The sequence below is a fragment of the Melanerpes formicivorus genome, unplaced genomic scaffold, assembly GCF_026170545.1.
Source record: "Melanerpes formicivorus ecotype bairdi unplaced genomic scaffold, bMelFor1.0.p_v2 SCAF_188, whole genome shotgun sequence".
Lineage (NCBI taxonomy): Eukaryota > Metazoa > Chordata > Aves > Piciformes > Picidae > Melanerpes > Melanerpes formicivorus.
This window is the reverse complement of record NW_027142540.1, coordinates 45,001-70,557: the sequence shown is the minus strand read 5'-3', so window position 1 is coordinate 70,557 and position 25,557 is coordinate 45,001. Positions and strand designations below refer to the sequence as shown.

The 25,557-nt window shown below is 63.3% G+C and overlaps 1 protein-coding gene across 2 annotated transcripts; it reads left to right on the top strand.

Moving 5' to 3' along the window:
• Positions 1–9,080: 9,080 nt before the first annotated feature.
• On the top strand, positions 9,081–21,776 carry LOC137457694 (START domain-containing protein 10-like). Of its 2 annotated transcripts, none has more exons than XM_068169538.1 (6): positions 9,081–9,363; positions 16,689–16,836; positions 17,606–17,709; positions 18,810–18,927; positions 19,411–19,463; positions 20,363–21,776. In XM_068169538.1, exons 1-6 carry the CDS (start codon positions 9,199–9,201, stop codon positions 20,573–20,575), a joined length of 801 nt encoding a protein of 266 aa, XP_068025639.1. In that variant the 5' UTR covers positions 9,081–9,198; the 3' UTR covers positions 20,576–21,776. The 2 variants fall into 2 exon arrangements, with proteins under 2 accessions (XP_068025639.1, XP_068025638.1); XM_068169537.1 differs by having other exon boundaries at positions 20,314–21,776.
• Positions 21,777–25,557: the final 3,781 nt, after the last annotated feature.

The following is a 25,557-nucleotide window of genomic DNA, read 5'->3' as shown; positions in this document are numbered from 1 at the left end:
CCTCCCTCCCCTGCTGGCCACACTTCTCTTGCTGCAGCCCAGGCTCTGCTTGGCTCTCTGGGCTGCAAGTGCTCGCTGCTGGCTCCTGTTGAGCTTCTTCTCCACCAGCACCCCCAAGGCCTTTTCTCCAGGGCTACTCTCCAGCCAGTCCCTGCCCAGCATGTATCAGTGCCTGGGACTGCCCTGAGCCATCTGCAGGACCTTGCCCTTGGTCCTGTTGAACCTCATGAGGTTGGCTTGGGCCCAGCTCTGCAGCCTGCCCAGGTCCCTCTGTACACAGAATGGGTTGGGTTGGAAGGGACCTTCAAGCTCATCCAGTTCCAACCCCACACAAGGTGGCTCAAGGCCTCATCCAACCTGAGCAAGCCTGCAAGGGCCATGGCTAAGGGTGGCAGGAGGTGGTGCCAAGGATGCTATTTTCTAGCTCAGTGCCCTGTGACTCTCCCTGATGTGCTTCAGTAGGACAAACAAAGCTCTTTAATCACTCCACACCCTGAGCATGGCACAGCTCACTGCACTCTCTGCCTACCCTGCACAGCACAGGACGGTTGGGAACCACCCAAGGGTGTCCAGCAGTGCCCCTGAGGGCTGCCACAGACAGACATCACACCAGTGGGAAACAGCCTGGTACAGCATCCCAGCATGGTGAGGGTTGGGAAGGGACCTCTGGAGCTCACCCAGCCCAAGCCCCCTGCTCCAGCAGGGCACCCACAGCAGCTTGCCCAGCAGCACAATGCCCAGGGGGGGTTGGAAGCTCTCCAACACAAGGAGACTCCACAGCCTCTCTGGGCAGCCTGCTCCAGGCCTCCAGCAGGTTGGACCCAGCTAGGAGCAGGGAGGATGTGGTTGCAGAGCAAGGAGGAAGAGGAGAGCTCCTGGAGCTTCATCTCTTCCTCTGCTTAACAGCAACATTTGTGGGGGAAGGTCTCCTCCCTCTGGGCACTCAGACGTGGCCTCAGCATGCCCAGCATCCTGGGCACCTTTAACTGGCTCCAGCAACACCCAGTGCCCTGAGGTGCAAATCCCCCCAAGCCCTCACCTCTGAGCTTCCAGGCTGTGTCCCTGGGGTGCCACAGTGGGGGAACAGGGAGGGGAAGAAGCCACCCTTGAAGCTCAACAGGAGCCAGCAGTGAGACTTGCAGCCCAGAGAGCCAAGCAGAGCCTGGGCTGCAGCAAGAGAAGTGTGGCCAGCAGGGGAGGGAGGGGATTCTGCCCCTCTGCTCCACTCTGCTGAGACCACAGCTGCAGCTCTGGGGCCAGGTCTGGAGCCTCTGTGCCAGGAAGGATCTGGAGGTGCTGGAAGGTGTCCAGAGAAGGGCCATGAGGATGAGCAGAGGGCTGGAGCTGCTCTGCTCTGGAGACAGCCTGAGAGAGTTGGGGTTGTGCAGGCTGGAGAGGAGAAGGCTCCAGGGAGACCTTCTTGTGGCCTTGCAGGATCTGCAGGGGGCTCCAAGAAAGCTGGGGAGGGACTTTGTAGGGTGTCAGGGAGTGATAGGACTCGGGGGGGGATGGAGCAAAAGTAGAAGTGGGGAGACTGAGATTGGATGTGAGGAAGAAGTTGTTGCCCATGAGGGTGGTGAGAGCCTGGCACAGGTTGCCCAGGGAGGTGGTGGCAGCCTCATGCCTGGAGGTGTTTGCAGCCAGGCTGGATGTGGCTGTGAGCAAGCTGCTGTAGTGTGAGGTGTCCCTGCCCATGGCAGGGGGTTGGAACTGGCTGAGCCTTGAGGTCCCTTCCAGCCCTGACACTTCTCTGATTCTCTGTCACCCTGGGAGCGCACAAGGGAGAGCAGCCAGCACCTGCCTGGCACCCATGAGGAGGACCCAGGTCGAGGGCCCAGGTCAGAAGCAGCCCCCGGCTGTCACCTCCACCCTCAGGGCCGAACCGGTGTCAGTGGTGTGTGGAGCACGGGGACGGTGCCAGCTCCGCGGCTGAGGGCGGCAGGGAGCCGCAGGGACGCCGCTGCTCTCCGTGTCCCTGCCGCGGGTCCCCGGCCCGGGCGCCTCGGCGGCGCTGGCCCTGGCGCTGCGCCGTCACTGGTGGAGCTCCACTGACACCTAGCGGCTGAGCTCCAGAATGCAGCCACCGCCGCGTCCCGGGGCACGGGGGCCCTGGCCTGAGGATGCCACCCAAGTGTAGGACACAGTCCTGCTTGAGATGGACTGGCACTGGTCACGGCAGCTGCAAGTGGGCACAGAGCGGGGGGGGGGGAGGTTTTCCAGTCACAGAATGCCAGAATCGCAGCGTGGTGGCAGCTGGAAGGGACCTCTGGAGCTCACCCAGCCCAAGGCCCCTGCCCCAGCAGGGCACCCACAGCACAATGCCCAGCAGCACAATGCCCAGGGGGTGTTGGAAGCTCTCCACACCAGGAGACTCCACAACCTCTCTGGGCAGCCTGCTCCAGGCCTCCAGCACCCTCACACCAAACAGCTTTCTCCTCCTCTTCACATGGAACCTCCTGGGTGCCAGTCTGTGCCCAGTGCCCCTTGTGCTGTCCCTGGGCACCACTGAGCAGAGTCTGCCCCCAGCCTCTTGCCCCCCACAGCTCCTTTCTCTCTTGCTGAGCATTGCTCAGCTCCCCTCTGGGGCTGCTCTTCTGCAGGCTCAGCACCCCCAGGGCTCTCAGCCTTTGCTCCTCCCAGAGCTGCTCCAGGCCCCTCAGCATCTCTGTAGCCTCCTCTGGACTCTCTCAGGCAGTTCCCTGTCCCTCTTGAGCTGGGGAGCCCAGAACTGGTCTCAGTTCTCCAGCTGTGGCCTCCCTAGGACAGAAGAGAAGGGGAAGAGAACCTCCCTTGCCCTGCTGGCCACACTCTTCTTGATGCAGCCCAAGAGACTCCTGCCCTTCCTGGGGAGGAGGGCACATTGCTGCCTCAGGGGGAACTTGTCCCCCAGCACTCCCAGCTCCTTCTCCCTGGAGCTGCTCTCCAGCAGGTCATCCCTCAGCTCTACTGGTGCATGGCACCTGGGGTCCTGCAGCCCCAAGGCTCTGGCTTCTCCCCAGGCCCCTGGGGGGGCCAGAACCTTTGGGCCTTTTGGTTTCATTGGAGCCCCAAGGCTCCCTGCAGCACCAGGGCTCTGCTCTCCCTGGGGCTCTGCTGTGTCCTTGAGCAACCAGAGATCGGAAGCCCCAAGGCTTTGGGGTCCCACTGAGGGCTCTGGGGGTCCCTGAAGCCCTGGAACTTTGGGGTCTCTCTGGGGGCTCTGGGGGTCACTGCAGCCCTGGAACTTTGGGGTCCCTTGATGAGCTCTGGGGGTCACTGCAGCCCTGGAGCTTTGGGATCTCTTGGGGGGCTCTGGGTGTACATGCAGCCCTGGAACTCTGGGATCTCTTGGGGGGCTCTGGGGGGTCCCTGCAGCCCTGGAAGTTTGGAGTCTCTTGGGGGGCTCTGGGGGTCCCTGCAGCCCTGGAGCTTTGGGATCTCATGGGGGGCTCTGGGTGCACATGCAGCCCTGGAACTCTGGGATCTCTTGGGGGGCTCTGGGGGGTCCCTGCAGCCCTGGAAGTTTGGGGTCTCTCTGGGGTAGCTGGGGGTCCCTGCAGCCCTGGAACTTTGGAATCCCTTGAGGACCTCTGAGGGTCCCTGTAGCCCTGGAACTTTGGGATCTCTTGGGGGGCTCTGGGGGTCCCTGCAGCCCTGGAACTCTGGGGGCTCTGGGGGTCCCTGCAGCCCTGGAACTTTGAGATCTCTCTGGGGGCTCTGGGGGTCCCTGCAGCCCTGGAGCTTTGGGATCTCATGGGGGGCTCTGGGTGTACATGCAGCCCTGGAACTTTGGGGTTTCTCTCGGGTCGCTGGGGGTCCCTGCAGCCCTGGAACTTTGGGGTCTCTTGGGGGGCTCTGGGGGTCACTGCAGCCCTGGAAATCTGGGGTCTCTCTGGGGGCTCTGGGGGTCCCTGCAGCCCTGGAAGTTTGGGGTCTCTCTGGGGGCTCTGGGGGTCCCTGCAGCCCTGGAACTTTGGGGGTCTCTCTGGGGCCACCAACGTGGCTTTGCATTCTGCACTTTCATCTCTGCCCCTTGGGGTGTGCAGGCTCCCAGAGCATCACCCAAACCCAGGCCTTGGGTCCAAAGGGTCCCAGGGCCATGGTAAAGGAGGCTCTTTGGGGCCCTGAGTGCTTGCAAGGGCAGGTGGGTTGTGGGAACCCACCTCAGCTCGGCTGGAGGCTTGCAGGGGATGTGTGATGGTGCCCAGCAAGCTCTTGGGTGGCTGCACTGCTGCCCAGCTTGAGCTCTGAGCCCAGGGGTCAGCTCTTTCCAGTCAAGCTCCCAGCCTGCCCAGCCAGGGAGAGAAATGGTCCCATCTGAAAATGCAGAGACAAATGTGACCAGGCAGAGGTGGGTCCTGCTTCAGTGATGCTGGGCAAGCTCTTGGAGCTCCTCCATCCCCAGCACTGCATTGTCCTTCACCCCATGGAGATGCTTTGGAGCTGCAAAGCCTGCAGGCTCAGGTCCTACCTTCTTCCACACAGACTCAGAGGGTGTTGGGGGTTGGAAGGGGCCTCTGGAGATCTTCCAATCCACCCCCCTGCCAGAGCAGGACCAGCACAGGTCACACAGGAACACATCCAGACAGGGCTGGGAAGGCTCCAGAGAAGGAGACTCCACAACCTCTCTGGGCAGCCTGCTCCAGGGCTCTGTGAGCCTCACAGGGAAGAAGTTCCTCCTCATGTTGAGGTGGAACCTCCTGTGCTGGAGTTTATATCCATTGCCCCTTGTCCTATCCCAGGGTGCAGCTGAGCAGAGCCTGTCCCCTCCCTCCTGACCCCCAGCCCTCAGCTATTGATAGACATTGATCAGATCCCTCTCAGCCTTCTCCTCTCCAGACTAACCACCCCCAGGGCTCTCAGCCTCTCCTCACCAGGCAGTGCTGCAGTCCCTTCAGCATCCTTGGAGCCTCCCTTGGACTCTCACCAGCAGATCCCTGTCCCTCTTGACCTGGGGAGCCCAGAGCTGGATGCAATACTCCAGGTGAGGTCTCAGCAGGGCAGAGCAGAGGGGCAGGAGAACCTCCCTGGCTCTGCTGGCCACACTCCTCTGAATGCAGCCCAGGACCCCAGTGGCCTTCTTGGCCACCAGGGCACATTGCTGTCCCATGCAGAACTTGTCCACCAGCACTCCCAGGTCCTTCTCCCCAGGGCTGCTCTCCAGCAGATCCCCTCCCAGCCTGTCCTGCTGCAGTTTATTCTTCCTGCCCAGCTGCAGGGCTCTGCACTCATCCTGGTTGAGCCTCAGTAGGATCCTCTCTGCCCAGCTCTGTCTGTCCAGGTCTCACTGGGTGGCCTTCAGGCGTATCAGACAGGTGTCCCACATCCAGGCACGGACCCTCCAGGCTGTGTCTGGCTGTGGCAGGGGCTGTGGGGACCTCCTTTGCCTTGCCCATGGTCACAGGGCTGTGGACACGCTCCCAGGGATGCTCCTTTGCATCTCGTGGGACACTGCAGCAGGGCTGTGAGCCAGCTCCGGACCACAAATCCCTCTGGCCTCGCTCTCTCTCCCTTCCTGCAGCCCCAAGGCCACCCCAAGGTCTTTGCTGTGCACTGTGCCCACCTTGGGAATCTTCCCCTCCCTGCCCACTGCAGCAGCAACAGCAGCAGCAGCCCAGCCAAGCGTGGCCTGGTGATGAGCACAGCACCCAGAGCTCCCCAAGCCCAGCAGGAGGGGAGCTGCATGGCCCAGGGGCTGCTCAGCCAGCGTGTCCCCAGGCAGGGCTGGGGGAGCAGCTGCAGCTCCCCAGCTGGCTCCTTGCTCTCCCTTCCAGCAGCAGTTTTGGCTCCTGCCTTGGTGGCCAGCAGGGAGCTGGTCTCATGGGGGGCACCCCAAGGTCGGTCCTGGGGCCACGCTCCTCATCCTCATCAGAATGGGGAGGCAAGGGAAGGTCTGGCAGCTGAGGGGAAGCTAGGGGCGAGGGAGCAGCAGCCTCAGGCCAGCTGGACCCCAAGAAGCTTAGAATTGGGTTCAGCAGGAACCTTGAAGGCCAGATGGGACCAGAGAAGCTCAGGTCCCACCCAGGCTGGAGGCCAAGGGGCTGAGCAGGGCCCCAGGGGAAAGCACCTGGGAGAAGGGTCCTGGAAAGGACCTGAGAGGAGGCTCCAGGAAAGGATCTGGGAGAAGGATCCTGGAAAGGACCTGGGAGAAGGTTCCAGAAAAGGATCTGGGAGAGGATTCCAGGAAAGGATCTGGGAGGAGGTTCCTGGAAAGGACCTGGGAGAAGGTTCCAGGAAAGGATCTGGGAGAGGATTCCAGGAAAGGATCTGGGAGGAGGTTCCAGGAAAGGATCTGGGAGAAGGTTCCAGGAAAGGATCTGGGAGGAGGTTCCAGAAAAGGACCTGGGAGAAGGTTCCAGGAAAGGATCTGGGAGAAGGATCCTGGAAAGGACCTGGGAGAAGGTTCCAGGAAAGGATCTGGGAGAGGATTCCAGGAAAGGATCTGGGAGAAGGTTCCAGGAAAGGATCTGGGAAGAGGTTCCAGGAAAGGATCTGGGAGAGGATTCTAGGAAAGGATCTGGGAAGAGGTTCCAGGAAAGGATCTGGGAGGAGGTTCCAGGAAAGGATCTGGGAGAGGATTCCAGGAAAGGATCTGGGAGGAGGTTCCAGGAAAGGATCTGGGAGAGGATTCTAGGAAAGGATCTGGGAAGAGGTTCCAGGAAAGGATCTGGGAGAAGGATCCTGGAAATGACCTGGGAGAAGGTTCCAGGAAAGGATCTGGGAAGAGGTTCCAGAAAAGGACCTGGGAGAAGGTTCCAGGAAAGGATCTGGGAGAGGATTCCAGGAAAGGATCTGGGAGGAGGTTCCAGGAAAGGATCTGGGAGAATGATCCTGGAAAGGATCTGGGAGGAGGTTCCAGGAAAGGACCTGGACAAGAGGTTGAACAAATGGACAAGCTCTGCACCCTGGGTAGCATGAGGGGGAGCTTGCCCAGCAGCCACAGAGGTCCTTCCCTCTGCACAGCACCAAGCAAAGCCTCAGCTGGATGCTGTGCCCCAGGGAGAGGTAGAGGAGCAGTAGAAGCTGCTGGCAGGGCTGGGGCTTGAGGCTCCAAGAAGGCTGAGTTGGGATCCAGCAGCATCCTGCAGCTCCCTGGAAGGCAGAGGCAGGGATGCTGGAGCCAACCTCCCTCAGCAGGGCATGAGATGGGCAATGGACCTCAATGGCAGCCGCAGGCTGGGCACCAGGGCTGAGAGTCTGGCCGTCCCAGGGAGGTGGTGCAGCTGGAGGACCTGCAGAGGGTGGGACAGAGCTGTGCAAAGCTGTGGGTGACCCTACCCTGTGGGGGTCACACCGCCACAGATTGCATGGGGTTGGAAGGGGCCCTCCAAGGGCATCCTGGAAGGCTCTGGAGGTGCTGGAAGGTGTCCAGAGAAGGGCCACGAGGAGGAGCAGAGGGCTGGAGCTGCTCTGCTCTGGAGACAGCCTGAGAGAGTTGGGGTTGTGCAGGCTGGAGAGGAGAAGGCTCCAGGGAGACCTTCTTGTGGCCTTGCAGGATCTGCAGGGGGCTCCAAGAAAGCTGGGGAGGGACTTTGTAGGGTGTCAGGGAGTGATAGGACTGGGGGGGATGGAGCAAAAGCAGAAGTGGGGAGATTGAGATTGGCTGTGAGGAAGAAGTTGTTCCCCATGAGGGTGGTGAGAGCCTGGCACAGGTTGCCCAGGGAGGTGGTGGCAGCCTCATGCCTGGAGGTGTTTGCAGCCAGGCTGGCTGTGGCTGTGAGCAACCTGCTGCAGTGTGAGGTGTCCCTGCCCATGGCAGGGGGGTTGGGACTGGCTGAGCCTTGAGGTCCCTTCCAGCCCTGACACTTCTGTGACTCTGTGATCCTGCCCAACCCCCTGCAGGCAGCAGGGACACCTCCAGCTGGATCAGGTTGCTCAGGGCCTCAGCAAGTTTGACCTTGAATGTCTCCAGGGATGGAGCCTCCACCACCTCCCTGGGCAGCCTGTTCCAGTGTCTCCCCAGCCTCATGATGCGGAACTTCCCCCTGAGGTCCAACCTGAATCTGCCCTGCTCCAGTCTCAGACCACCACCCCTGGGCCTATCCCCACAGTTTATTCTGGACAATCCCCCCCAGCCTTCAGCACTGAAGTGCTGATCTAAGGCCCCCCCAGAGCCTTCTCTTCTCTGATGCTGTTTCTGCTCTGAGTGGGAGGGTGGCCTAGAGACCCTCAGGGGATCATCCCCACCGGCATCCTACAGCCCAGTGAGGAGCAACCTCCTCAATCCTTTCCCTTCACCATGCCAGGAGCCCACCCCCACCAGCCCAGGGCACCTTGGCAGCCCTGCTCCTGTCTTCTGGACCATGGCTTCCTGCTGAGCCCATCCCCACTGATCCAGGGCACCTTGGCAGCCCTGCTCCTCTCTTCTGGACCACTATGGCTTCCTCCTGAGCCCATCCCCACTGATCCTGGGCACCTTGGCAGCCCTGCTCCTCTCTTCTGGACCACTATGGCTTCCTCCTGAGCCCATCCCCACTGATCCTGGGCACCTTGGCAGCCCTGCTCCTCTCTTCTGGACCACTATGGCTTCCTCCTGAGCCCATCCCCACTGATCCTGGGCACCTTGGCAGCCCTGCTCCTGTCTTCTGGACCATGGCTTCCTCCTTGTCACGTCAGGACCTGCTGTGACCTGCATCCTGCTGCTGCTGAAGCCCATCCAGGCTGCTGCTCCTGCTTAGAGGATCAGCTGATGCCTCCAGCGAGCTGCTGCTGCAAAGTCAGGCACAGAGATTGCCAGAGCTTCAGAGAGGGGAGCTCCAGGGCCGGCAAGGTCCTTGGGCGGGGGGGGTAAGGTTGGCTGGGGGGGACGGGCGGCAGCTTGGCCCTGCAAGCCGAGCCACCTGCTCCCCGCTACCTGCTGAATAATTGAGGAGCTGCCAAGCAGCCGGAGAGAAATGTGATGCTGGGGAGCCAGCAGGAGAAGACATCTGAGCTGGCAGCAGCTGCCGGAGCAACTGCCGGCACGGAGCCTTCTTCCCCCCTGCCGCGCTGCGGGGCACCCAGCTCCCTGCCCACCGCCCTGTGCCCGGCCTGCCCCGCTGCCCACCGCGGGGCCAGGGGCTGAGGGAGCCAGGGAGGGGAAGGGAAGAAGGAAGGACGGAGGGAGGGAGGATGAATGTGAGCTGCGCCAGGCAGGGCTGAAGGGCAGGGAGGGTCCCCGCGGGGTGAGGCAGGACGGAGCCCGGCGCCCGCAGCCCGGCTCCAGCCGCCCGGCCCCCCATGTCCAGAGCGGGGGAGATGGTTTACATCCCGGATGACTCCGACTTCAGCTCCTTCAGGGCTCAGTGCGAGAGCCCGGAGGGTTGGCACTGCCGCTACAACAAGGCTGGCATCACGGTCTGGAGTCAGGGCCAGGAGGAGAGCTGCACCGTCCAGAAAATCAAGGTAAGGAGCAGCCTGCGGCTTGCAGGGCCGCCCACCCTGCCCCTGCCCCTGCCCTGCTCCTAACCCTGCCCCTGCCCTGCCCCTAACCCTGCCCTGCCCCTGCTCCTGCCCCTGCCCTGCCCTGCCCCTGCCCTGCCCCTGCCGGGCTGGCCCAGCCTGCAGGTGCCCAACGCCCTGTTCCAACCTGCCCGGGGGTGTTTCTGGCCCCCCAGAAAGCATCCCCAGAGGTAGCTTCCCCAGCTGCCAAGCTTCTCCTCGGGGCTCTCACTCCTTGCCCCATGGCTTTAGCCTTTCAACCTGCCAGGTGCCCCCTGCAGCTTCCCACCCACCCCCTCACCCTCCTCCGGGCTCACCTTGCAGGGGGGCAGAAGCAGGCAGGAAGATTGTTGTCAGGATGGAGATGGCCTCCTTGGGAGCCCCCCAAGGCATGAGATAGGTTGGGAGGATGTCTCCCTGCTGCCTCTCTCCTGGCCACACCATCCTGGGGTACATCCTGCACTCAACATGCATCCTGCAGAGGTTAGGAGTCCCCAGGAGGTTTGGTGGCTTGCCAGGGCCTGGCTCTGCAGCAGGATCAGTGGGGTTCAACCATCCCTCAGCTCATCAGACCTCAGTGCTTGGCTGCACGGCACCAGTGGCACTGCCAGGTGGCCCTGGGTACACCAAGAGGGGTTACAAGGGGCATGGGAGCCCCATCAGGGGGTGAGCCCTGGGTGGGAGCATCCTGCCTGGGCAGTGCTTGGCTCCAGGGCTGGTGTCCTGGGCAGGATTTGGGTGCTCCTGCCCACTGAGGATGAGGAGTGCTGGGCAGGGATGGCATCCACCTAAGCAAGGAGGGTCAGAGGACCTTCCCTCCTGGCCAGCCAAGCTCAGAGAGCTTTCAACCAGCAGAGTCAGGGAAGGGTTGGCTGCCCTGGAGAGCAGGGCAGTGTGGGGAGGTGGTGAGGAGGCATCTGGGGTACAGTGCAGCAGGGAAGGCTCTTCCACCACTCTCCTGAGCACAGAGTCACTGGAAGCCTCTCTGGGGTGCCTGAACTGCAGAGGATGCAGCTGGGGGGACAGGAGGAGGAGGAGCTGGGGTTGCACTGCTGGCATGGATGGAGGCCCTACAAGGCCAAGGTGAAGAGGAGGAGGAGGAGCAGCAGCACTCTCTGCAGAGGTCTACACCTCTGCAGTACACCATGAGCCAGGGAAGAGCTTCTGGACTAGGATCAGGGAGAACTTTAATTAGCTGGGGATGAACAAGTCCACAAGACAAGGCAGGATGCCCCTGGGGGTGCTGAGGGCTCCGGCCTTGGCCTTTGTGAAGAGTCCTGGTGACCACAGGAGGTCCCTGGTGACTGGGAAGAGGTCACATCCACCCTCCAGAGGGCCAGAGGGATGCTGCAGGGCACTGTGGGTTGCTGCTCTGCCACCTCAGTCCTGGGCAGGTGATGGAGAACATCCTGCTGGAAGGACCAAGGGGTGGTGAGCAGAAGTGGAGACCTACCAAGGAGCAGCCTTGCCTGGCCAGCCTGCCAGCCTCCTGCAGGGAGAGGGCTTGAGCAGGCTTCCCTTTGCCTCCTCACTGCCATCTTGGGGAGACCTGAACTGCAGAAGAAGATGATGAGGAGTTTGCACCCCAGAATCCCAGGGCTTGGAAGGGGCCTCTGGAGCTCATCCAGCCCAAGCCCCTGCTGAATCAGCACCACCCACAGCAGCCTGCCCAGGAGCACAATAGCCAGGGGGGGCTGGAAGCTCTCCAGAGAAGGAGAGGAGGAGGCCCTCTTGAACTGGGGAGCCCAGAACGGTCTCAGTTCTCCAGCTGTGGCCTCCCTAGGACAGAAGAGAAGGGGAAGAGAACCTCCCTTGCCCTGCTGGCCACACTCTTCTTGATGCAGCCCAAGAGACTCCTGACCTTCCTGGGGAGGAGGGCACATTGCTGCCTCAGGGGGAACTTGTCCCCCAGCACTCCCAGCTCCTTCTCCCTGGAGCTGCTCTCCAGCAGGTCATCCCTCAGCTCTACTGGTGCATGGCACCTGGGGTCCTGCAGCCCCAAGGCTCTGGCTTCTCACCAGGCCCCTAGGAGGGGCCAGAACCTTTGGGCCTTTGGGTTTCATTGGAGCCCCAAGGCTCCCTGCAGCACCAGGGCTCTGCTCTCCCTGAGGCTCTGCTGTGTCCCTGAGCTCCCAGAGATCTGCAGCCCCAAGGCTTTGGGGTCCCACTGGGGGCTCTGGGGGTCCCTGCAGCCCTGGAACTTTGGAGTCTCTTGGGGGCCTCTGGGGGTCCCTGCAGCCCTGGAACTGTGGGATCTCTTGGGGGGCTCTGGGGGTCTCTGCAGCCCTGGAACTTTGGGGTCTCTTGAGGGGCTCTGGGGGTCCCTGCAGCCCTGGAACTTTGGGGTCTCTCTGGGAGCTCTGGGGGTCCCTGCAGCCCTGGAACTTTGGGGGTCTCTCTGGGGCCACCAACGTGGCTTTGCATTCTGCACTTTCATCTCTGCCCCTTGGGGTGTGCAGGCTCCCAGAGCATCACCCAAACCCAGGCCTTGGGTCCAAAGGGTCCCAGGGCCATGGTAAAGGAGGCTCTTTGGGGCCCTGAGTGCTTGCAAGGGCAGGTGGGTTGTGGGAACCCACCTCAGCTCGGCTGGAGGCTTGCAGGGGATGTGTGGGTGGGAAGAGGCCTCTGGAGCTCATCCAGCCCAAGCCCCCTGCTCCAGCAGGGCACCCACAGCAGCTTGCCCAGCAGCACAGTACCCAGGGGGGGTTGGAAGCTCTCCACACAAGGAGACTCCACAACCTCTCTGGGCAGCCTGCCCCAGGCCTCCAGCACCCTCATGGTGGTCAGCACCCCAGAGTCCAGAGGGTGGCCAGTGGCTGGGTGCCAGCCTGTTACTGGGGCAGCTCTGGAGTGTGGAGAGCATTTGAGGTGCTGGAGGCACAGCTGCTGCTTGACTCCACCTGCACAGGTTGGGAAGGACCTCCTGAAGTCCAACCAAGTTAAAACTCAGCCCAGCAGAGGGGAGGCCTCAGAGAGAGGGGAGTCCAGGTTGGGGGCAGTGGGGCTCTGAGGACCATCACAGCCAGCCTGGCTCAGTGCCTCCTCCCTGTGGCTTTTCCCTGCTCTGGAGAGGGCCTGGGCAGGGTGCAGGGATCAGCACTGCCCAGGGAGCCTTCCCAAAACAGGGGATGGAGGATCCCAGGCTGTGTGGAAGGGTTGAGGTGGACAGGTTGGGGCTGGAGGCCAGAAGAGCCCCAGTTCCTCCACGGGGCCGGTGGAACATGAGGGGTCCCTGGGAAAGCTGGAGCTTGGGATTTGCTCCACCAGAATTCCCTGTGGATAGCCTGGGTTTGGGCTCTGCCCCAGCTGACCACCTCCATTGCTGTGTGCCTGGAGAGGGCTGATGGTGCTCAGGCTGCAGGGGAGCAAGCCTGTGCTGGCCCCCAGGGCTTCCAGGAGGACCACCTCCAGCTGCAGACAACCTTCACCCTCCAGCAGCAGCAGCAGCTTCAGCCCCATCTGGGAGTGCTTGGCTGGGAAGAAGGAGCAGGAGGAGGGGGCTGGATTGGGTTGGGCTGGGTTGGGTTGGGCTGGGTTGGGCTGGGTTGGGCTGGGTTGGGTCCCACCCTCTCCTCCACGGTGCCCTTGGGAGTGCATCACAGCTCCAAGCCTGGCCTGGGCATGACTTCAGCAGGCTGGGCACAAACCAGGCCAGCAGGGCACAGCTTGCCTGAGATTGCTGGGACCTGCCCCCACCTTCAGCAGGGCCATCTCCAGTTACAGGGCCCTGCTGCCCAGCTCATCAAAGATGCAGAGCCTCTAAAGAGCAGCGGCTGGCATCCCCAGGTGCCTGCATCAATAATGCACTCCCTGGCTTGGCCAGCAGCTCCACAGCTCCAGTTACAGGCAGGCTCACACCAACCACCCCCACCCTGCACCCACGAGCAGCAGGAGCATCCCTTGCATGGTGCTGCAGGAACAGGGGGTGAGGGCATGGGGCCAGGCTCTTGTCAGTGGTGCCCAGGGACAGGGCAAGGGGCAATGGGCACAGACTGGCACCCAGGAGGCTCCATCTGAAGAGAAGCAGAAATTTCTTTGGTGTGAGGGTGCTGGAAGGTCTGAGCTGCAGCATCAGGAGCTGCTACCCTCCTGCTGATGCCTTTTCCTGGGTGAGTTGACACAGCAGGCTTGGGGGGATCACAGGAGAATCCTCTGGGCTCTGCCAGGGAGAAGGGAATTGTGGACTGGAGATTTGGGCTGTGAGTTGTGGATTGGGACTGTGGTTTTGGGGCTGTGGATTGGTGATTCTATGATTCTATCATCCCAACCAACCCAAACCATTCCATGGTTCTATGGTCCCAACCCAAACCATTCCACAGCTCTGTGACCCCTATCTAAACCCTTCCATGATTCTATGACCCTAAACCCTTCCATGATTCCATGACCCCAACCCAAACCCTTCCATGATTCCATGACCCCAGCCCAAACCCTTCCATGATTCCATGAACCCAACCCAAACCCTTCCATGATTCCATGACCCAACCCAAACCCTTCCATGATTCCATGACCCCAACCCAAACCCTTCCATGATTCTATGACCCCAGCCCAAACCCTTCCTGATTCTATGGCCCCAACCCAAACCCTTCCATGATTCCATGACCCCAACCCAAACCCTTCCATGATTCCATGACCCCAAACCCTTCCATGATTCCATGACCCCAACCCAAACCCTTCCATGATTCCATGACCCCAGCCCAAACCCTTCCATGATTCTCTGACCCAAGTCAAACCCTTCCTGATTCTATGGCCCCAAACCCTTCCATGATTCTATGACCCCAAACCCTTCCATGATTCTATGACCCCAGCCCAAAGCCATCCATGATTCCATGACCCCAGCCCAAACCCTTCCATGATTCCATGACCCCAGCCCAAACCCTTCCATGATTCTATGACCCCAAACCCTTCCATGATTCTATGACCCCAACCCAAACCCTTCCATGATTCCATGACCCCAACCCAAACCCTTCCATGATTCTATGACCCAACCCAAACCCTTCCATGATTCCATGACCCAACCCAAACCCTTCCATGATTCCATGACTCCAACCCAAACCCTTCCATGATTCCATGACCCCAGCCCAAACCCTTCCATGATTCCATGACCCAGCCCAAACCCTTCCATGATTCCATGAAGCCTCCTCTGCTGGCAGGCACAAAAAGAGGGCTGCAGCCCCCTCCTCACCCACCAACTCCAGCCTCCCCCAGCCCCAACCCTCCTGTTCTCACCAAACCAACCCTCAGCAGGACCAGGACTGGGCTGGGCTGGGCTGGGCTGGAAGGTTGTGCTCCAGCATCAGGAGCTGCTGCCCTCCTGCTGCTGCCTTTTCCTGGGTGAGTTGACACAGAAGGCTTAGGGCGATCACAGGAGAATCCTCTGGGCTCAGCCAGGGAGAGGATTTGCAGAGCCCTCCCAGCACCTCCCCAGAGTGTCCCTGCAGAGCCTGGGGACTTGGGGCTGTGTCTGCTGGGAGCAGAGTGATGTTCCTGTCCCCTTTGGTGGCTGCTTAGAAAGATTAGGCTGCCTGTGCCTAAGCTCTCTGGAGCTGCTGCTGCCTCAGACAGCAGGTCCTCAGGAAATCAGCAGGGAGAAGAAAAGCTGGGGGCCAGGAATTGATCTGAGCCTGCTCCTGAGGCTGCTCCTGGCTGCAGAGGGCTCAAGGAAAACATCTCTGGCATTGACACTGCCCTGCTCTGCTCTGCTGAGACCTCCTCTGCAGTGCTGTGTCCAGCCCTGGGGTCTCCTACACAAGAGGAACCTGGAGCTGCTGGAGTGGGTCCAGAGGAGGCCATGAAGATGATCAGAGGCTGCAGAACCTCCCCTGTGGGGACAGGCTGAGAGCTGGGGCTGTTCAGCCTGGAGAAGAGAAGGGTCCAGGGAGACCTCAGAGCAGCCTTGACAGCACCAGGGGGACTGGGCACAGACTGGCACCCAGGAGGTTCCATGTGAAGAGGAGGAGAAAGTTGTTTGGTGTGAGGGTGCTGGAGGCCTGGAGCAGGCTGCCCAGAGAGGTTGTGGAGTCTCCTTGTGTGGAGAGCTTCCAGCCCCACCTGGGCATTGTGCTGCAGGGCAAGCTGCTGTGGGTGCCCTGCTTGGGCAGGGAGTTGGCCTGGGTGAGCTCCAGAGGTCCTTCCCAACCCTCACCAAGCTGGGACTCAAGGATTCTGTGTACCCAGGTAGCAGAGTCTGGACCACCAGGCAGCTCTACCTGAGGGCATGAGGTCCTTGTGCCCACTGCTGCCCTCCTGCCTTTGCACTGCAAGCTGGCAGCAGGGCTGCTGGCTCCACCTGGGCTGTCCTGAAGCAGGGACATGGATCCTCCATGGCACACATGGCCCTGGCTTCCTAGCAGCATGAGGACATGGCACCACACATGGCACCAACCTGGGCCAGCAGGGACAGGAGCAGAGGGAATGGATTGGAGCTGGAAGAGAGGAGTCTGAGACTGGAGAGGAGGAAGAAATCCTTCCCAGTGAGGCTGGGGAGACTCTGGCACAGGCTGCCCAGGGGGATTGTGGCTGCCCCCTCCCTGGAGGTGCTGAAGGCCAGGCTGGATGAGGCCTTGAGCAGCCTGTGCTGGTGGGAGGTGTCCCTGCCCAGGGCAGGGGGCTGGAGCTGGATGAGCTTTGAGGTCCCTCCCAACCCATGCTGTGACTCTGTGAACCTAAAGTCCTCACTGCCTGATGGGCACAGCTCCCTGCACACGTCCCTGCTGAGACCCTCTCCCTGTGTCCCCCTCCCCCAGCCTCACCTCTGCTGCCAGGCTGTCCCTGCTGAGACCCTCTCCCTGTGTCCCCCTCCCCCAGCCTCACCTCTGCTGCCAGGCTGTCCCTGCTGAGACCCTCTCCCTGTGTCCCCCTCCCCCAGCCTCACCTCTGCTGCCAGGCTGTCCCTGCTGAGACCCTCTCCCTGTGTCCCTCCCCCAGCCTCACCTCTGCTGCCAGGCTGTCCCTGCTGAGACCCTCTCCCTGTGTCCCCCTCCCCCAGCCTCACCTCTGCTGCCAGGCTGTCCCTGCTGAGACCCTCTCTGTGTCCCCTCCCCCAGCCTCACCTCTGCTGCCAGGCTGTCCCTGCTGAGACCCTCTCCCTCTATCCCCCTCCCCCAGCCTCACCTCTGCTGCCAGGCTGTCCCTGCTGAGACCCTCTCCCGGTGTCCCCCTCCCCCAGCCTCACCTCTGCTGCCAGGCTGTCCCTGCTGAGACCCTCTCCCGGTGTCCCCTCCCCTCCAGACTCGCCTGTGCTGCAAGGCTGTCCCTGCTGAGACCCTCTCCCGGTGTCCCCTCCCCTCCAGACTCGCCTGTGCTGCAAGGACGTCGCTGCCGAGACGCTGTACGACGTGCTGCACGACTCTCACTACCGCAGCAAGTGGGACTCCAACATGATCGAGACGCACGACATCGGCCGCCTCACCGTCAACGCCGACGTGGGCTACTACTCCTGTGAGCAGCCCCCACGGGCACCCCCCGGCAGCCCCCAGCCCCTCCGCTGCACCCTCCGGCAAACCCAGGATACCCCTCGGCACCCCCCGGCACTCCCAGGGCACCCCCCAGTCCTGCCTGGCCACCCCCCGGCACTCCCAGGGCACCCCCCAGTCCTGCCTGGCCACCCCCCGACACTCCCAGGGCACCCCCCAGTCCTGCCTGGCCACCCCTCGGCACTCCCAGGGCACCCCCCAGTCCTGCCTGGCCACCCCTCGGCACTCCCAGGGCACCCCCCAGTCCTGCCTGGCCACCCCCCGGCATTCCCAGGGCACCCCCTAGTCCTGCCTGGGCACCCCCCGACACTCCCAGGGCACCCCCCAGTCCTGCCTGGCCACCCCCCGGCACTCCCAGGGCACCCCCCGGTCCTGCCTGACCACCCCCCGACACTCCCAGGGCAGCCCCCGGCACCCGCCAGACTCCCCTGGGCAACCCCCAGGACCCCCCAACCCCTTCTGGGCACCCCCCGACACCCTCCAACCCCTCATGGGGACCCCCCAATACCACCCAGCCTCCCCTGCGCACCCCCCGACACCCCCCAGCCCCCCATGGGCACCTCCCAGGCACCCTCTGGGAACCCTCCGGCACCCCTTGGTACCCCCCAGCCGCCCCTGGGCCCCCCCCCGCCCGGCCGTCCCTGGGCATGCCCCGGCACTCCCAGGGCACCCCCTCCCTCCCCAGTGTGGGGGTACGGCCCCATGGGCATCGGGCTCGGGGCTGTCCCCCCCAGGGAAGTGCCCAAGCCCCCTGAAGAACAGAGACTTCGTCACCCTGCGCTCCTGGCTGCCCCTGGACGATGACTTCATCATCCTCAACTACAGCGTCAAGCACCCGGTGAGCCCCCGGCTGGCACCGGCCCTGCGTGCCCCTGCCCTGGCACACGGCTGGCACGGCTCGGGCTGGGCAGCAGCCCGGGCAGGCACCGAGGTGGGCAAGCTCTCGCTGTAAGAAAGGACCTTGGAGGGGCTGGGGAATGGCCAGGGAAGGGCAACCGAGCTGGGGGAGGGGCTTGGGGATGGGGATGTCCCCCATACCCCCTCCCCCAAACCCCCCCAGCTGGGGGATGCCCACAGAGACCTGCCCAGTGCAGCACTGGGGGCACTGGCAGCAGAGTTAGGAGGTTGGTTGGAGCCTCCCCAGCTCCAGCTCTGCTTCCTTGGCAAGGCTCAGGAGAGTCTCCCTCTGCAGCCCCTCCAGCACTGCCTACCCTGGCACCAGCAAGCCAGATGCCACTCCAGGACTGGGCTGGGGATGTCCCCACACCCCCCAGCTGTCACCCCAGGCCCAGTCTGTGCCTCTCCACCTCTGCATGGTGGTCCTGCAGCTGAGCATCCTTCAGCTGCTTCTTGCATTGGCTCCAGGGCTGGGGCTCCAGGGCTGGGGAGGAGCAGCTGAGGGGCCTGGGGGTGTTGAGCCTGGAGAAGAGGAGGCCACAGCTCAAGTGCTGGGGTCAGGTTTGGGCTCCTCACCCCAAGAAGGACACTGAGGAGATGGAGCAGGGCCAGGGAAGGGCAACCAAGGTGGGGAAGGGTCTGGAGAAGAGGGCTGGGGAGGAGCAGCTGAGGGAGCTGGGGGTGTTCAGTGTGGAGGAAGAGGAGGCTGAGGGAGACCTCATTGCTCTCTGCAGCTCCCTGGGAGGAGGCTGGAGCCAGGTGGGAGCTGGGCATCAGGTGCTAGAAGGAGAGGCAATGGCCTGGAATTGTGCCAGGGGAGGGTTGGGTTGGAGATGAGGAACAATTTCTGTGCTGCCAGAGTGGTCAAGGAATGGAAGAGGCTGCCCAGGGAGGTGGTGGAGTCCCCATGCCTGGAGGTGTTCAAGGAGCCTGTGGCCATGGCACCTGGAGCCATGGTTTGGTGGCCATGGGGGGCTTGGGTTGGGTGTTCCCAGAGGCCTCTCCCAGCCTCTTCCTGACTCCATGATTCCCTCCCTGCAGAAGTATCCCCCCAGGAAGGACTTTGTGAGGGCTGTGTCCCTGCAGACAGGTTACCTGGTCAAGGCCAACGGTGCCAGGGGCTGTGTCCTCTATTACCTCACCCAGGTGGACCCTCGTGGTGAGTGCCCAGCCAGAGGGCAGCCTGCAGCCTGGCTCTGCTCAGGGCTGGCACCCTTTGGACCCCCCACAGCTCACCCCCTGGAGGCCCCAGGTGGAGCAGGGGGGAGGTTAGGTTGGCCAGCAGGAGGAAGCCCCTGGGGAGGGAGGGGGTGGGGAGGCAGGGGGGCAGGCTGCCCAGGCAGGTGGTGGAGTCTCCATCCCAGGGTCAGGATGGATGTGGCCCTGAGCAGCCTGAGCCAGCTGGTGGGGTCCCTGCTGCCCTCAGGGGGGGTTGGGCAGGAGGCCCTTGGGGGGTCCCTCCCAGCCTGCTGCATTCAGTGCCCCTGAGTGGGGGCAAGCCAAGGAAGAAGCAGGCCCTCTGGCCAGGAGGTGCCGGCAGCACCACCCTGGGGAGGTCCAGGCTGGCACAGCTGAAGGCTGGAGGCTCCTGGGGGGTCCCTCTGGGGCTGGCCAGGGGCTGGAGCTCTTGGGGCTCTTGCAGGGTCGCTGCCAAAGTGGGTGGTGAACAGAGTCTCCCAGTTTGTGGCACCCAAGGTAAGCAGGGAGGGTGCCCAGAGTGCGGGGGCACAGGCAGCAGGGGTGATGGGTGCCCCAAAGCTGCCTCTGAGGGTGGGTGCTGGGTGCCCCAGGGGTCAAAGGATGGGTGCTGGGTGCCCCAGGGCTTTCAGGGTGGGTGCTGGGCGCCCCAGGGCTTTCAGGGTGGGTGCTGGGTGCCACAGGGGTCACAGGATGGGTGTTGGGTGTCCCAGGGCTCACAGGGTGGGTGCTGGGTGTCCCAGGGCTTGCAGGGTGGGTGCTGGGTGCCCCAGGACTCAGGGGATGGGTGCTGGGTGCCCCAGGGCTTTCAGGGTGGGTGCTGGGTGCCCCAGCGGTCACAGGATGGGTGCTGGGCGCCCCAGGGCTTTCAGGGTGGGTGCTGGGTGCTCCAGGGCTTTCAGGATGGGTGCTGGGTGTCGCAGGATCATGCCCTGGGAACGTCCTGGGTCAGTGTGGTCCCAGCCATGCCCCCAGCCCCTCCCAGATGCCCCCAAAATACACTGCAGGGCAGGGGGAGACTTCCGGGAGCTGTGCCCACCCGCGGGGGGGAGGGGCAGGGAGGTGGACCCTGGGTGTGCCGGGGGGTGTGCCAGAGCTGTGCCCAACCTGTGCCCGAGGTGTGCCTGAGGTGTGCCTGAGGTGTGCCCGAGGTGTGCCCAAGGTGTGCCCGAGGTGCGCCCAAGGTGTGCCTGAGCTGTGCCCGAGGTGTGCCTGAGATGTGCCCGAGGTGTGTCTGAGCTGCGCCAGAGCTGTGCCCGAGGTGTGCCCGAGGTGTGCTTGTTGTGTGTCTAAGCTGTGCCCAAGCTGTGCCTGAGCTGTGCCTGAGCTGTGCCCGCTGTGTGTCCAGGCTGTGCCCAAGCTGTGCCTGAGCTGTGCCCGCGGTGCTGTGCCCGCAGGCCATGAAGAGGCTGCACCAGGCGGGGCTGCAGTACCCGGCGTGGAAGCGCCAGCACCAGCCTGGCTACAAGCCCTGGGTGTACCCCGAGCAGAGCTCCCTGCCCAGCCTCAGCCTGGCAGAGCTCTCCCTGCAGCACGCAGACTCCCTGGAGCGCCTGGACGAGGCAGGGCTGCCCGAGGGGCCCCTGGGCACCGCTGACCACGAGCCCTGACCCCGACCCCCCCACGGCACCGCTCGGCCGTGCGGGGTGGGGGTTGGCACCCGCAGCACTCACGGGGGTTGCTTTGCTCACACCCCGCCCCCCTCTTCCTCCTCCTCTCACCCCTCCTCCTACCTCTCCTCCTCCTCTTCCTCCTCCTCCCACCCCTCCTCCTCCTCTTCTGACTCCTCTCACCCCTCCTCCTACCCCTCCTCCTCCTCAACCTCCTCCTCCTCCTCTTCATCCTCAATCTCCTCCTCCTCCTCTTCATCCTCAAACTCCTCCTCCTCCTCCTCCATCTCCTCCTCCTCCTTCTTCTTCACCTCCTCCTCCTTTTCCTCCTCCTTCTTCTCCTCCTTCTCCTCCTTCTTCTCCTCCTCTTCCCCCTCCTCCTCCCCCTTTTCCCCTTCCCCACCCTGCACCCCCCAATCTGGCTCTGCAAGTCCTTCATTGGGCACCCAGGGGAGCCTGCAGCATCTTGGGCACCCATGGAGGTGCATGGTGGCCCATGGTGCCCCATGGTGGTCCATAGTTGCCCGTGGAGGTCCTTGCAGGTCCATGGTAGTCCATGTTGGCCCATGGAGGTCCACGGTGGTCCATGCAGGTCCATTGAGGTCCATGCTGGTCCATGGTGGCTCATGGAGGCCCATGGTGGCCCATGCAGGTCCACAGTGGTTCACAGTGGCCCATGGAGGTCTATGGTGGTCCGTGGTGGTGCATGGAGGTGTCTCCACGTAGGAAGCAGAGTTGGCATTCAGGAGGAGGTGCCCCCAGGCAGCTGGGCAAGACAGAGAGGGAGGGCTCCAGAGGCTGTTAGGGGTTGGCAGGGACCTTTGAAGATCATCAAGTCCAACCCCAACCCTCCCCCCTGGTGGAAGCAGGAGGTGGCCTGGCACCAGGACATCCCTTTGCCACCGTGAGACCCTCTAGAGGTGCCCAGCAGAGAAGTGGGAGGTCTAGGGGGGCCCTGCCAGGGCTTTGCAGTAGAGCTTCTCTGCCCCCAGCTCCAGCTCTGCCAGCCCCACCACCCCACCCGGCCCCTCCCAGGCTTTGTGTGACCCTCTCCCCAACCCAGAGCAGCCCTCCCAGGTCCTCTCCTGGGCACCAGCCTAGCTCTGGGTCCTCCTTCCCCAGGTGGCACCCTGGCAGAGGGCTTGTGGCAGCCCCTGCCCCCCTCCCCCCCCCCCCGCTGTCTGCCGCTGCTGTGGTTCCCTGGCACACAATAAAGGGCTCAGCGTGTGTGTGACAGGCCTCTGGCTTGGCATGGGGCTGCCAGGGAGCTGGCACCAGCGGGAGGAGCTGGCACTGAGCTCACCACGGGCTGGGCAGGACAAGCCCTGCCCTGCAACCCCCAGGGCCCAGGGGGGAGCCTGGGCAGGGGGCGAGGTGCCCGGCAGCAGGGCAGGGTGCTGGGCACCATGGGCAAGGTGGTGAGGGGGGGGTGGGCACAGGGCAGCCTCCAGAGGACGCCAGGAAGCTGCTCTAGACAGAGGGCACTGGGGAACAGCCAGGCTGGCACTGGAGTTTCCACCTCCCCCTTGGCCCTGCTGCCCCCAGGCTGCCTGTGGCTGCCGGCTGCCTGCTCCGGGAGGGTTTCCATCTCATCATGGAACCACAGAAGGGGTTGGAGGGGGAGGAGACCTTTAAAGGTCACCCAGCCCAGGCCCTGCAGCCAGCAGGGACAGCTGCACCCACAGCAGGATGCTCACAGCCCCAAACAACCTCACCCGGGATGGTGCCAGCCATGGGGCATCTCCCACCCCTCTGGGCAGCCTGGGCCAGACTCTCCCCACCCCCAGGGTCAAACATTTCTCCCTTCTCTCCACTCTGAGTCTGCTTCTTGCAGTTCAAACCTTCCCCCCTTGGCCTGGCACCACAGGCCCTGCTCAAAGCTCTGTCCCCAGCTCTCTGCTCAGCCCCTCTCAGCCCTGCAAGGCCTCCAGAAGGTCTCCCTGCAGCCTTCTCTCCCCCAGGCTGTGCCAGGGCAATGCAAAGGGAGCCCTCAGCGCTGCTGGTGCTGAGCTGCTCAGCTCCAGACCTGTCCCAGCCAGGCACAGGCTTAGGGCCAGGGCCAGGACGTGGCAGCTGCTGGCCCAGCCTGAGCTCTGCCTTGGCAGCGGCTGGGCACAAGCCCCTGGCAGTACCCAGGGCTTGCAGCTTGCCCAGTGCCCACCCTGGCTGGAAGGACCCCTCTGAGGCCTCCAGCCACACCTCCTGGCCACCTGCCCCTGCTGCTTCTCTCCATGCTGCTGGCCCCTGTCTCCGGGCACCTCCTGCCCTCAGAGCCACATCCCACACCTGCCCTCAGCCTGCAGCCCCTCTGTGCCAGCTGTGCCCACCCAGGGACCACCTTCCCCAGCAGGACCAGCAGCATTTCCTCTGCTCAGCCCTGCTGAGCCCTCCAGCCTGGGGGGCCCGAGGCAAGGGGTGCTGCACCCCCAAGCTGTGAGCTGTGGCTGCAGGCAGGAGCAAGGAGAGCTCTGCAGCCACTCCCTTGCTGCCTGCAAGCAGGAGGAGCAGGCAGGGCTCATGGCCATGGCACTCTGGGGCACGGTTTGATGGCCAGGGTGGACTCAGGGGATGGTTGGACTCACAGCAGCACAGAGCACAGGGCATTAGGGGCTGGGAGGGACCTCCAGAGACCATCCAGCCCAGCCCCCTGCCAGAGCAGCATCACCCAGGGCAGGGCACACTGGAATGCATCCAGGGGGGGTTGGAAAGGCTCCAGAGAAGGAGACTCCACAACCTCTCTGGGCAGCCTGCCCCAGGCCTCTCTCACCCTCACTCTGGAGAAGTTTCTCCTCCTGCTGAGCTGAAACCTTCTCTGCTCCAGTTTGTCTCCATTGGTCCTTGTCTCACTCCTGTGCACCACCCAACAGAGCCTGGCCCCCTCCCCTTGCCCCCCACCCCTCAGCTATTGAGAGGCATTGATCAGATCCCTCTCAGCCTTCTCCTCTCCACACTAAACAGCCCCAGGGCTCTCAGTCTCTCCTCACAGGGGAGATGCTCAAGTCCCCAAATCATCCTCCTGGCTCTTTCTTGGGCTCTCTCCAGCAGGTCTGTGTCTCTCTTGACCTGGGGAGCCCAGAGCTGGACCCAGGATTGCAGCTGTGGTCTCAGCAGGGCAGAGCAGAGGGGGAGCAGAACCTCCCCAGCCCTGCTGGCCACACTTCTCTTGCTGCAGCCCAGGACCCCATTGTCTCTCTTGGCCACCAGGGCACTTTGCTGTCCCCTGCAGAACCTGCTGCCCACCAGCACCCCAAGGTCTTTCTCCCTGGAGCTGCTCTCCAGCAGGGCAGCCTCTGACCTGCCCTGGTGCCTGCTGTGATTCCTCCCCAGCTGCAGGACTCTGCACTGGTCCTGATTGACCTTCCTGAGGTTTGCCTGCAGCCAGGTCTCAGCCTGCCCAGCTCTGGCTGGCAGCAGAGCCTGAGGGCAGTTTGGTATCACCAGAGAGCTTGCTGAGGGTGCCCTCAGTCCCCAGCCCATCCATTCCAACCCCCCTGCTTCTCTCTGTGGCTTTGGGGGCTCCTCTGATGCATCCAACCTCAGCTTGTGGCCAGCTCACCACACTTTGCTGCCACCTCAGACTGCTGCCCTCTTCTTGCCACACCCCTGCCCCTTGCACCCCTCCTGCCCAGCCTGCCCTGGTGTCCAGCTCAGCAACTCAGGTGCCCAGCCCCTTGCAGCTACACCAGCAGCTCACAGCTGGCCCCTGTGCTGCTCCTGGGGGACATGGTGGTGGCACCAAGTGCCACCTCAGACCAGGAGGGACAGGACAGTCATGACATCAAAGGCATAGGGAAGGTCAGGGCTCACATCCCTCCTGCTGGGGTGCTGGGGGTGCTGGTGCCTCACATCCCTCCTGCTGGGGGTGCTGGGGGGGCTGGTGCCTCACATCCCTCCTGCTGGGGTGCTGGGGGGGCTGGTGCCTCACATCCCTCCTGCTGGGTGCTGGGGGTGCTGGTGCCTCACATCCCTCCTGCTGGGTGCTAGGGGTGCTGGGGATCCACATCCCTCCTGCTGGGTGCTGGGGGTGCTGGTGCCTCACATCCCTCCTGCTGGGTGCTAGGGGTGCTGGGGATCCACATCCCTCCTGCTGGGTGCTGGGGGTGCTGGTGCCTCACATCCCTCCTGCTGGGTGCTGGGGGTGCTGGTGCCTCACATCCCTCCTGCTGGGTGCTAGGGGTGCTGGGGATCCACATCCCTCCTGCTGGGTGCTGGGGGTGCTGGTGCCTCACATCCCTCCTGCTGGGTGCTAGGGGTGCTGGGGATCCACATCCCTCCTGCTGGGTGCTGGGGGTGCTGGTGCCTCACATCCCTCCTGCTGGGTGCTGGGGGTGCTGGTGCCTCACATCCCTCCTGCTGGGTGCTAGGGGTGCTGGGGATCCACATCCCTCCTGCTGGGTGCTGGGGGTGCTGGTGCCTCACATCCCTCCTGCTGGGTGCTAGGGGTGCTGGGGATCCACATCCCTCCTGCTGGGTGCTGGGGGTGCTGGTGCCTCACATCCCTCCTGCTGGGTGCTGGGGGTGCTGGTGCCTCACATCCCTCCTGCTGGGTGCTAGGGGTGCTGGGGATCCACATCCCTCCTGCTGGGTGCTAGGGGTGCTGGGGATCCACATCCCTCCTGCTGGGTGCTAGGGGTGCTGGTGCCTCACATCCCTCCTGCTGGGGTGCTGGGGGTGCTGGGGGTCCACATCCCTCCTGCTGGGGTGCTGGGGGTGCTGGTGCCTCACATCCCTCCTGCTGGGGTGCTGGGGGTGCTGGGGGTCCACATCCCTCCTGCTGGGGTGCTGGGGGTGCTGGTGGCCCACATCCCAGTGGGACAAGGGCCAGGCACGTGGTGGCTGCAGCCCCACAGCAGAGCCCAGCTGGAGACCTCTTCCTGCCTGGCCCCGAGCAGAGAGGAGCCGCCCACGCTGCCGAGGTTGGAAAGGAAACGGGAAGCCGCTGCTGGAGGAGAGATTAGCCCAGAGGTGGTGATGTCAGACAG

Excerpts from the sequence above, each read along its gene's own strand:
- LOC137457694 (XM_068169537.1), top strand. The coding sequence starts at position 9,199 with ATGTCCAGAGCGGGGGAGATGGTTTACATCCCGGATGACTCCGACTTC. Across the intron at positions 16,837-17,605 it reads CGACGTGGGCTACTACTCCT|GGAAGTGCCCAAGCCCCCTG; the intron begins GTGAGCAGCCCC and ends TGTCCCCCCCAG. Across the intron at positions 19,464-20,313 it reads CCCAGTTTGTGGCACCCAAG|GCTGTGCCCAAGCTGTGCCT; the intron begins GTAAGCAGGGAG and ends CTGTGTGTCCAG.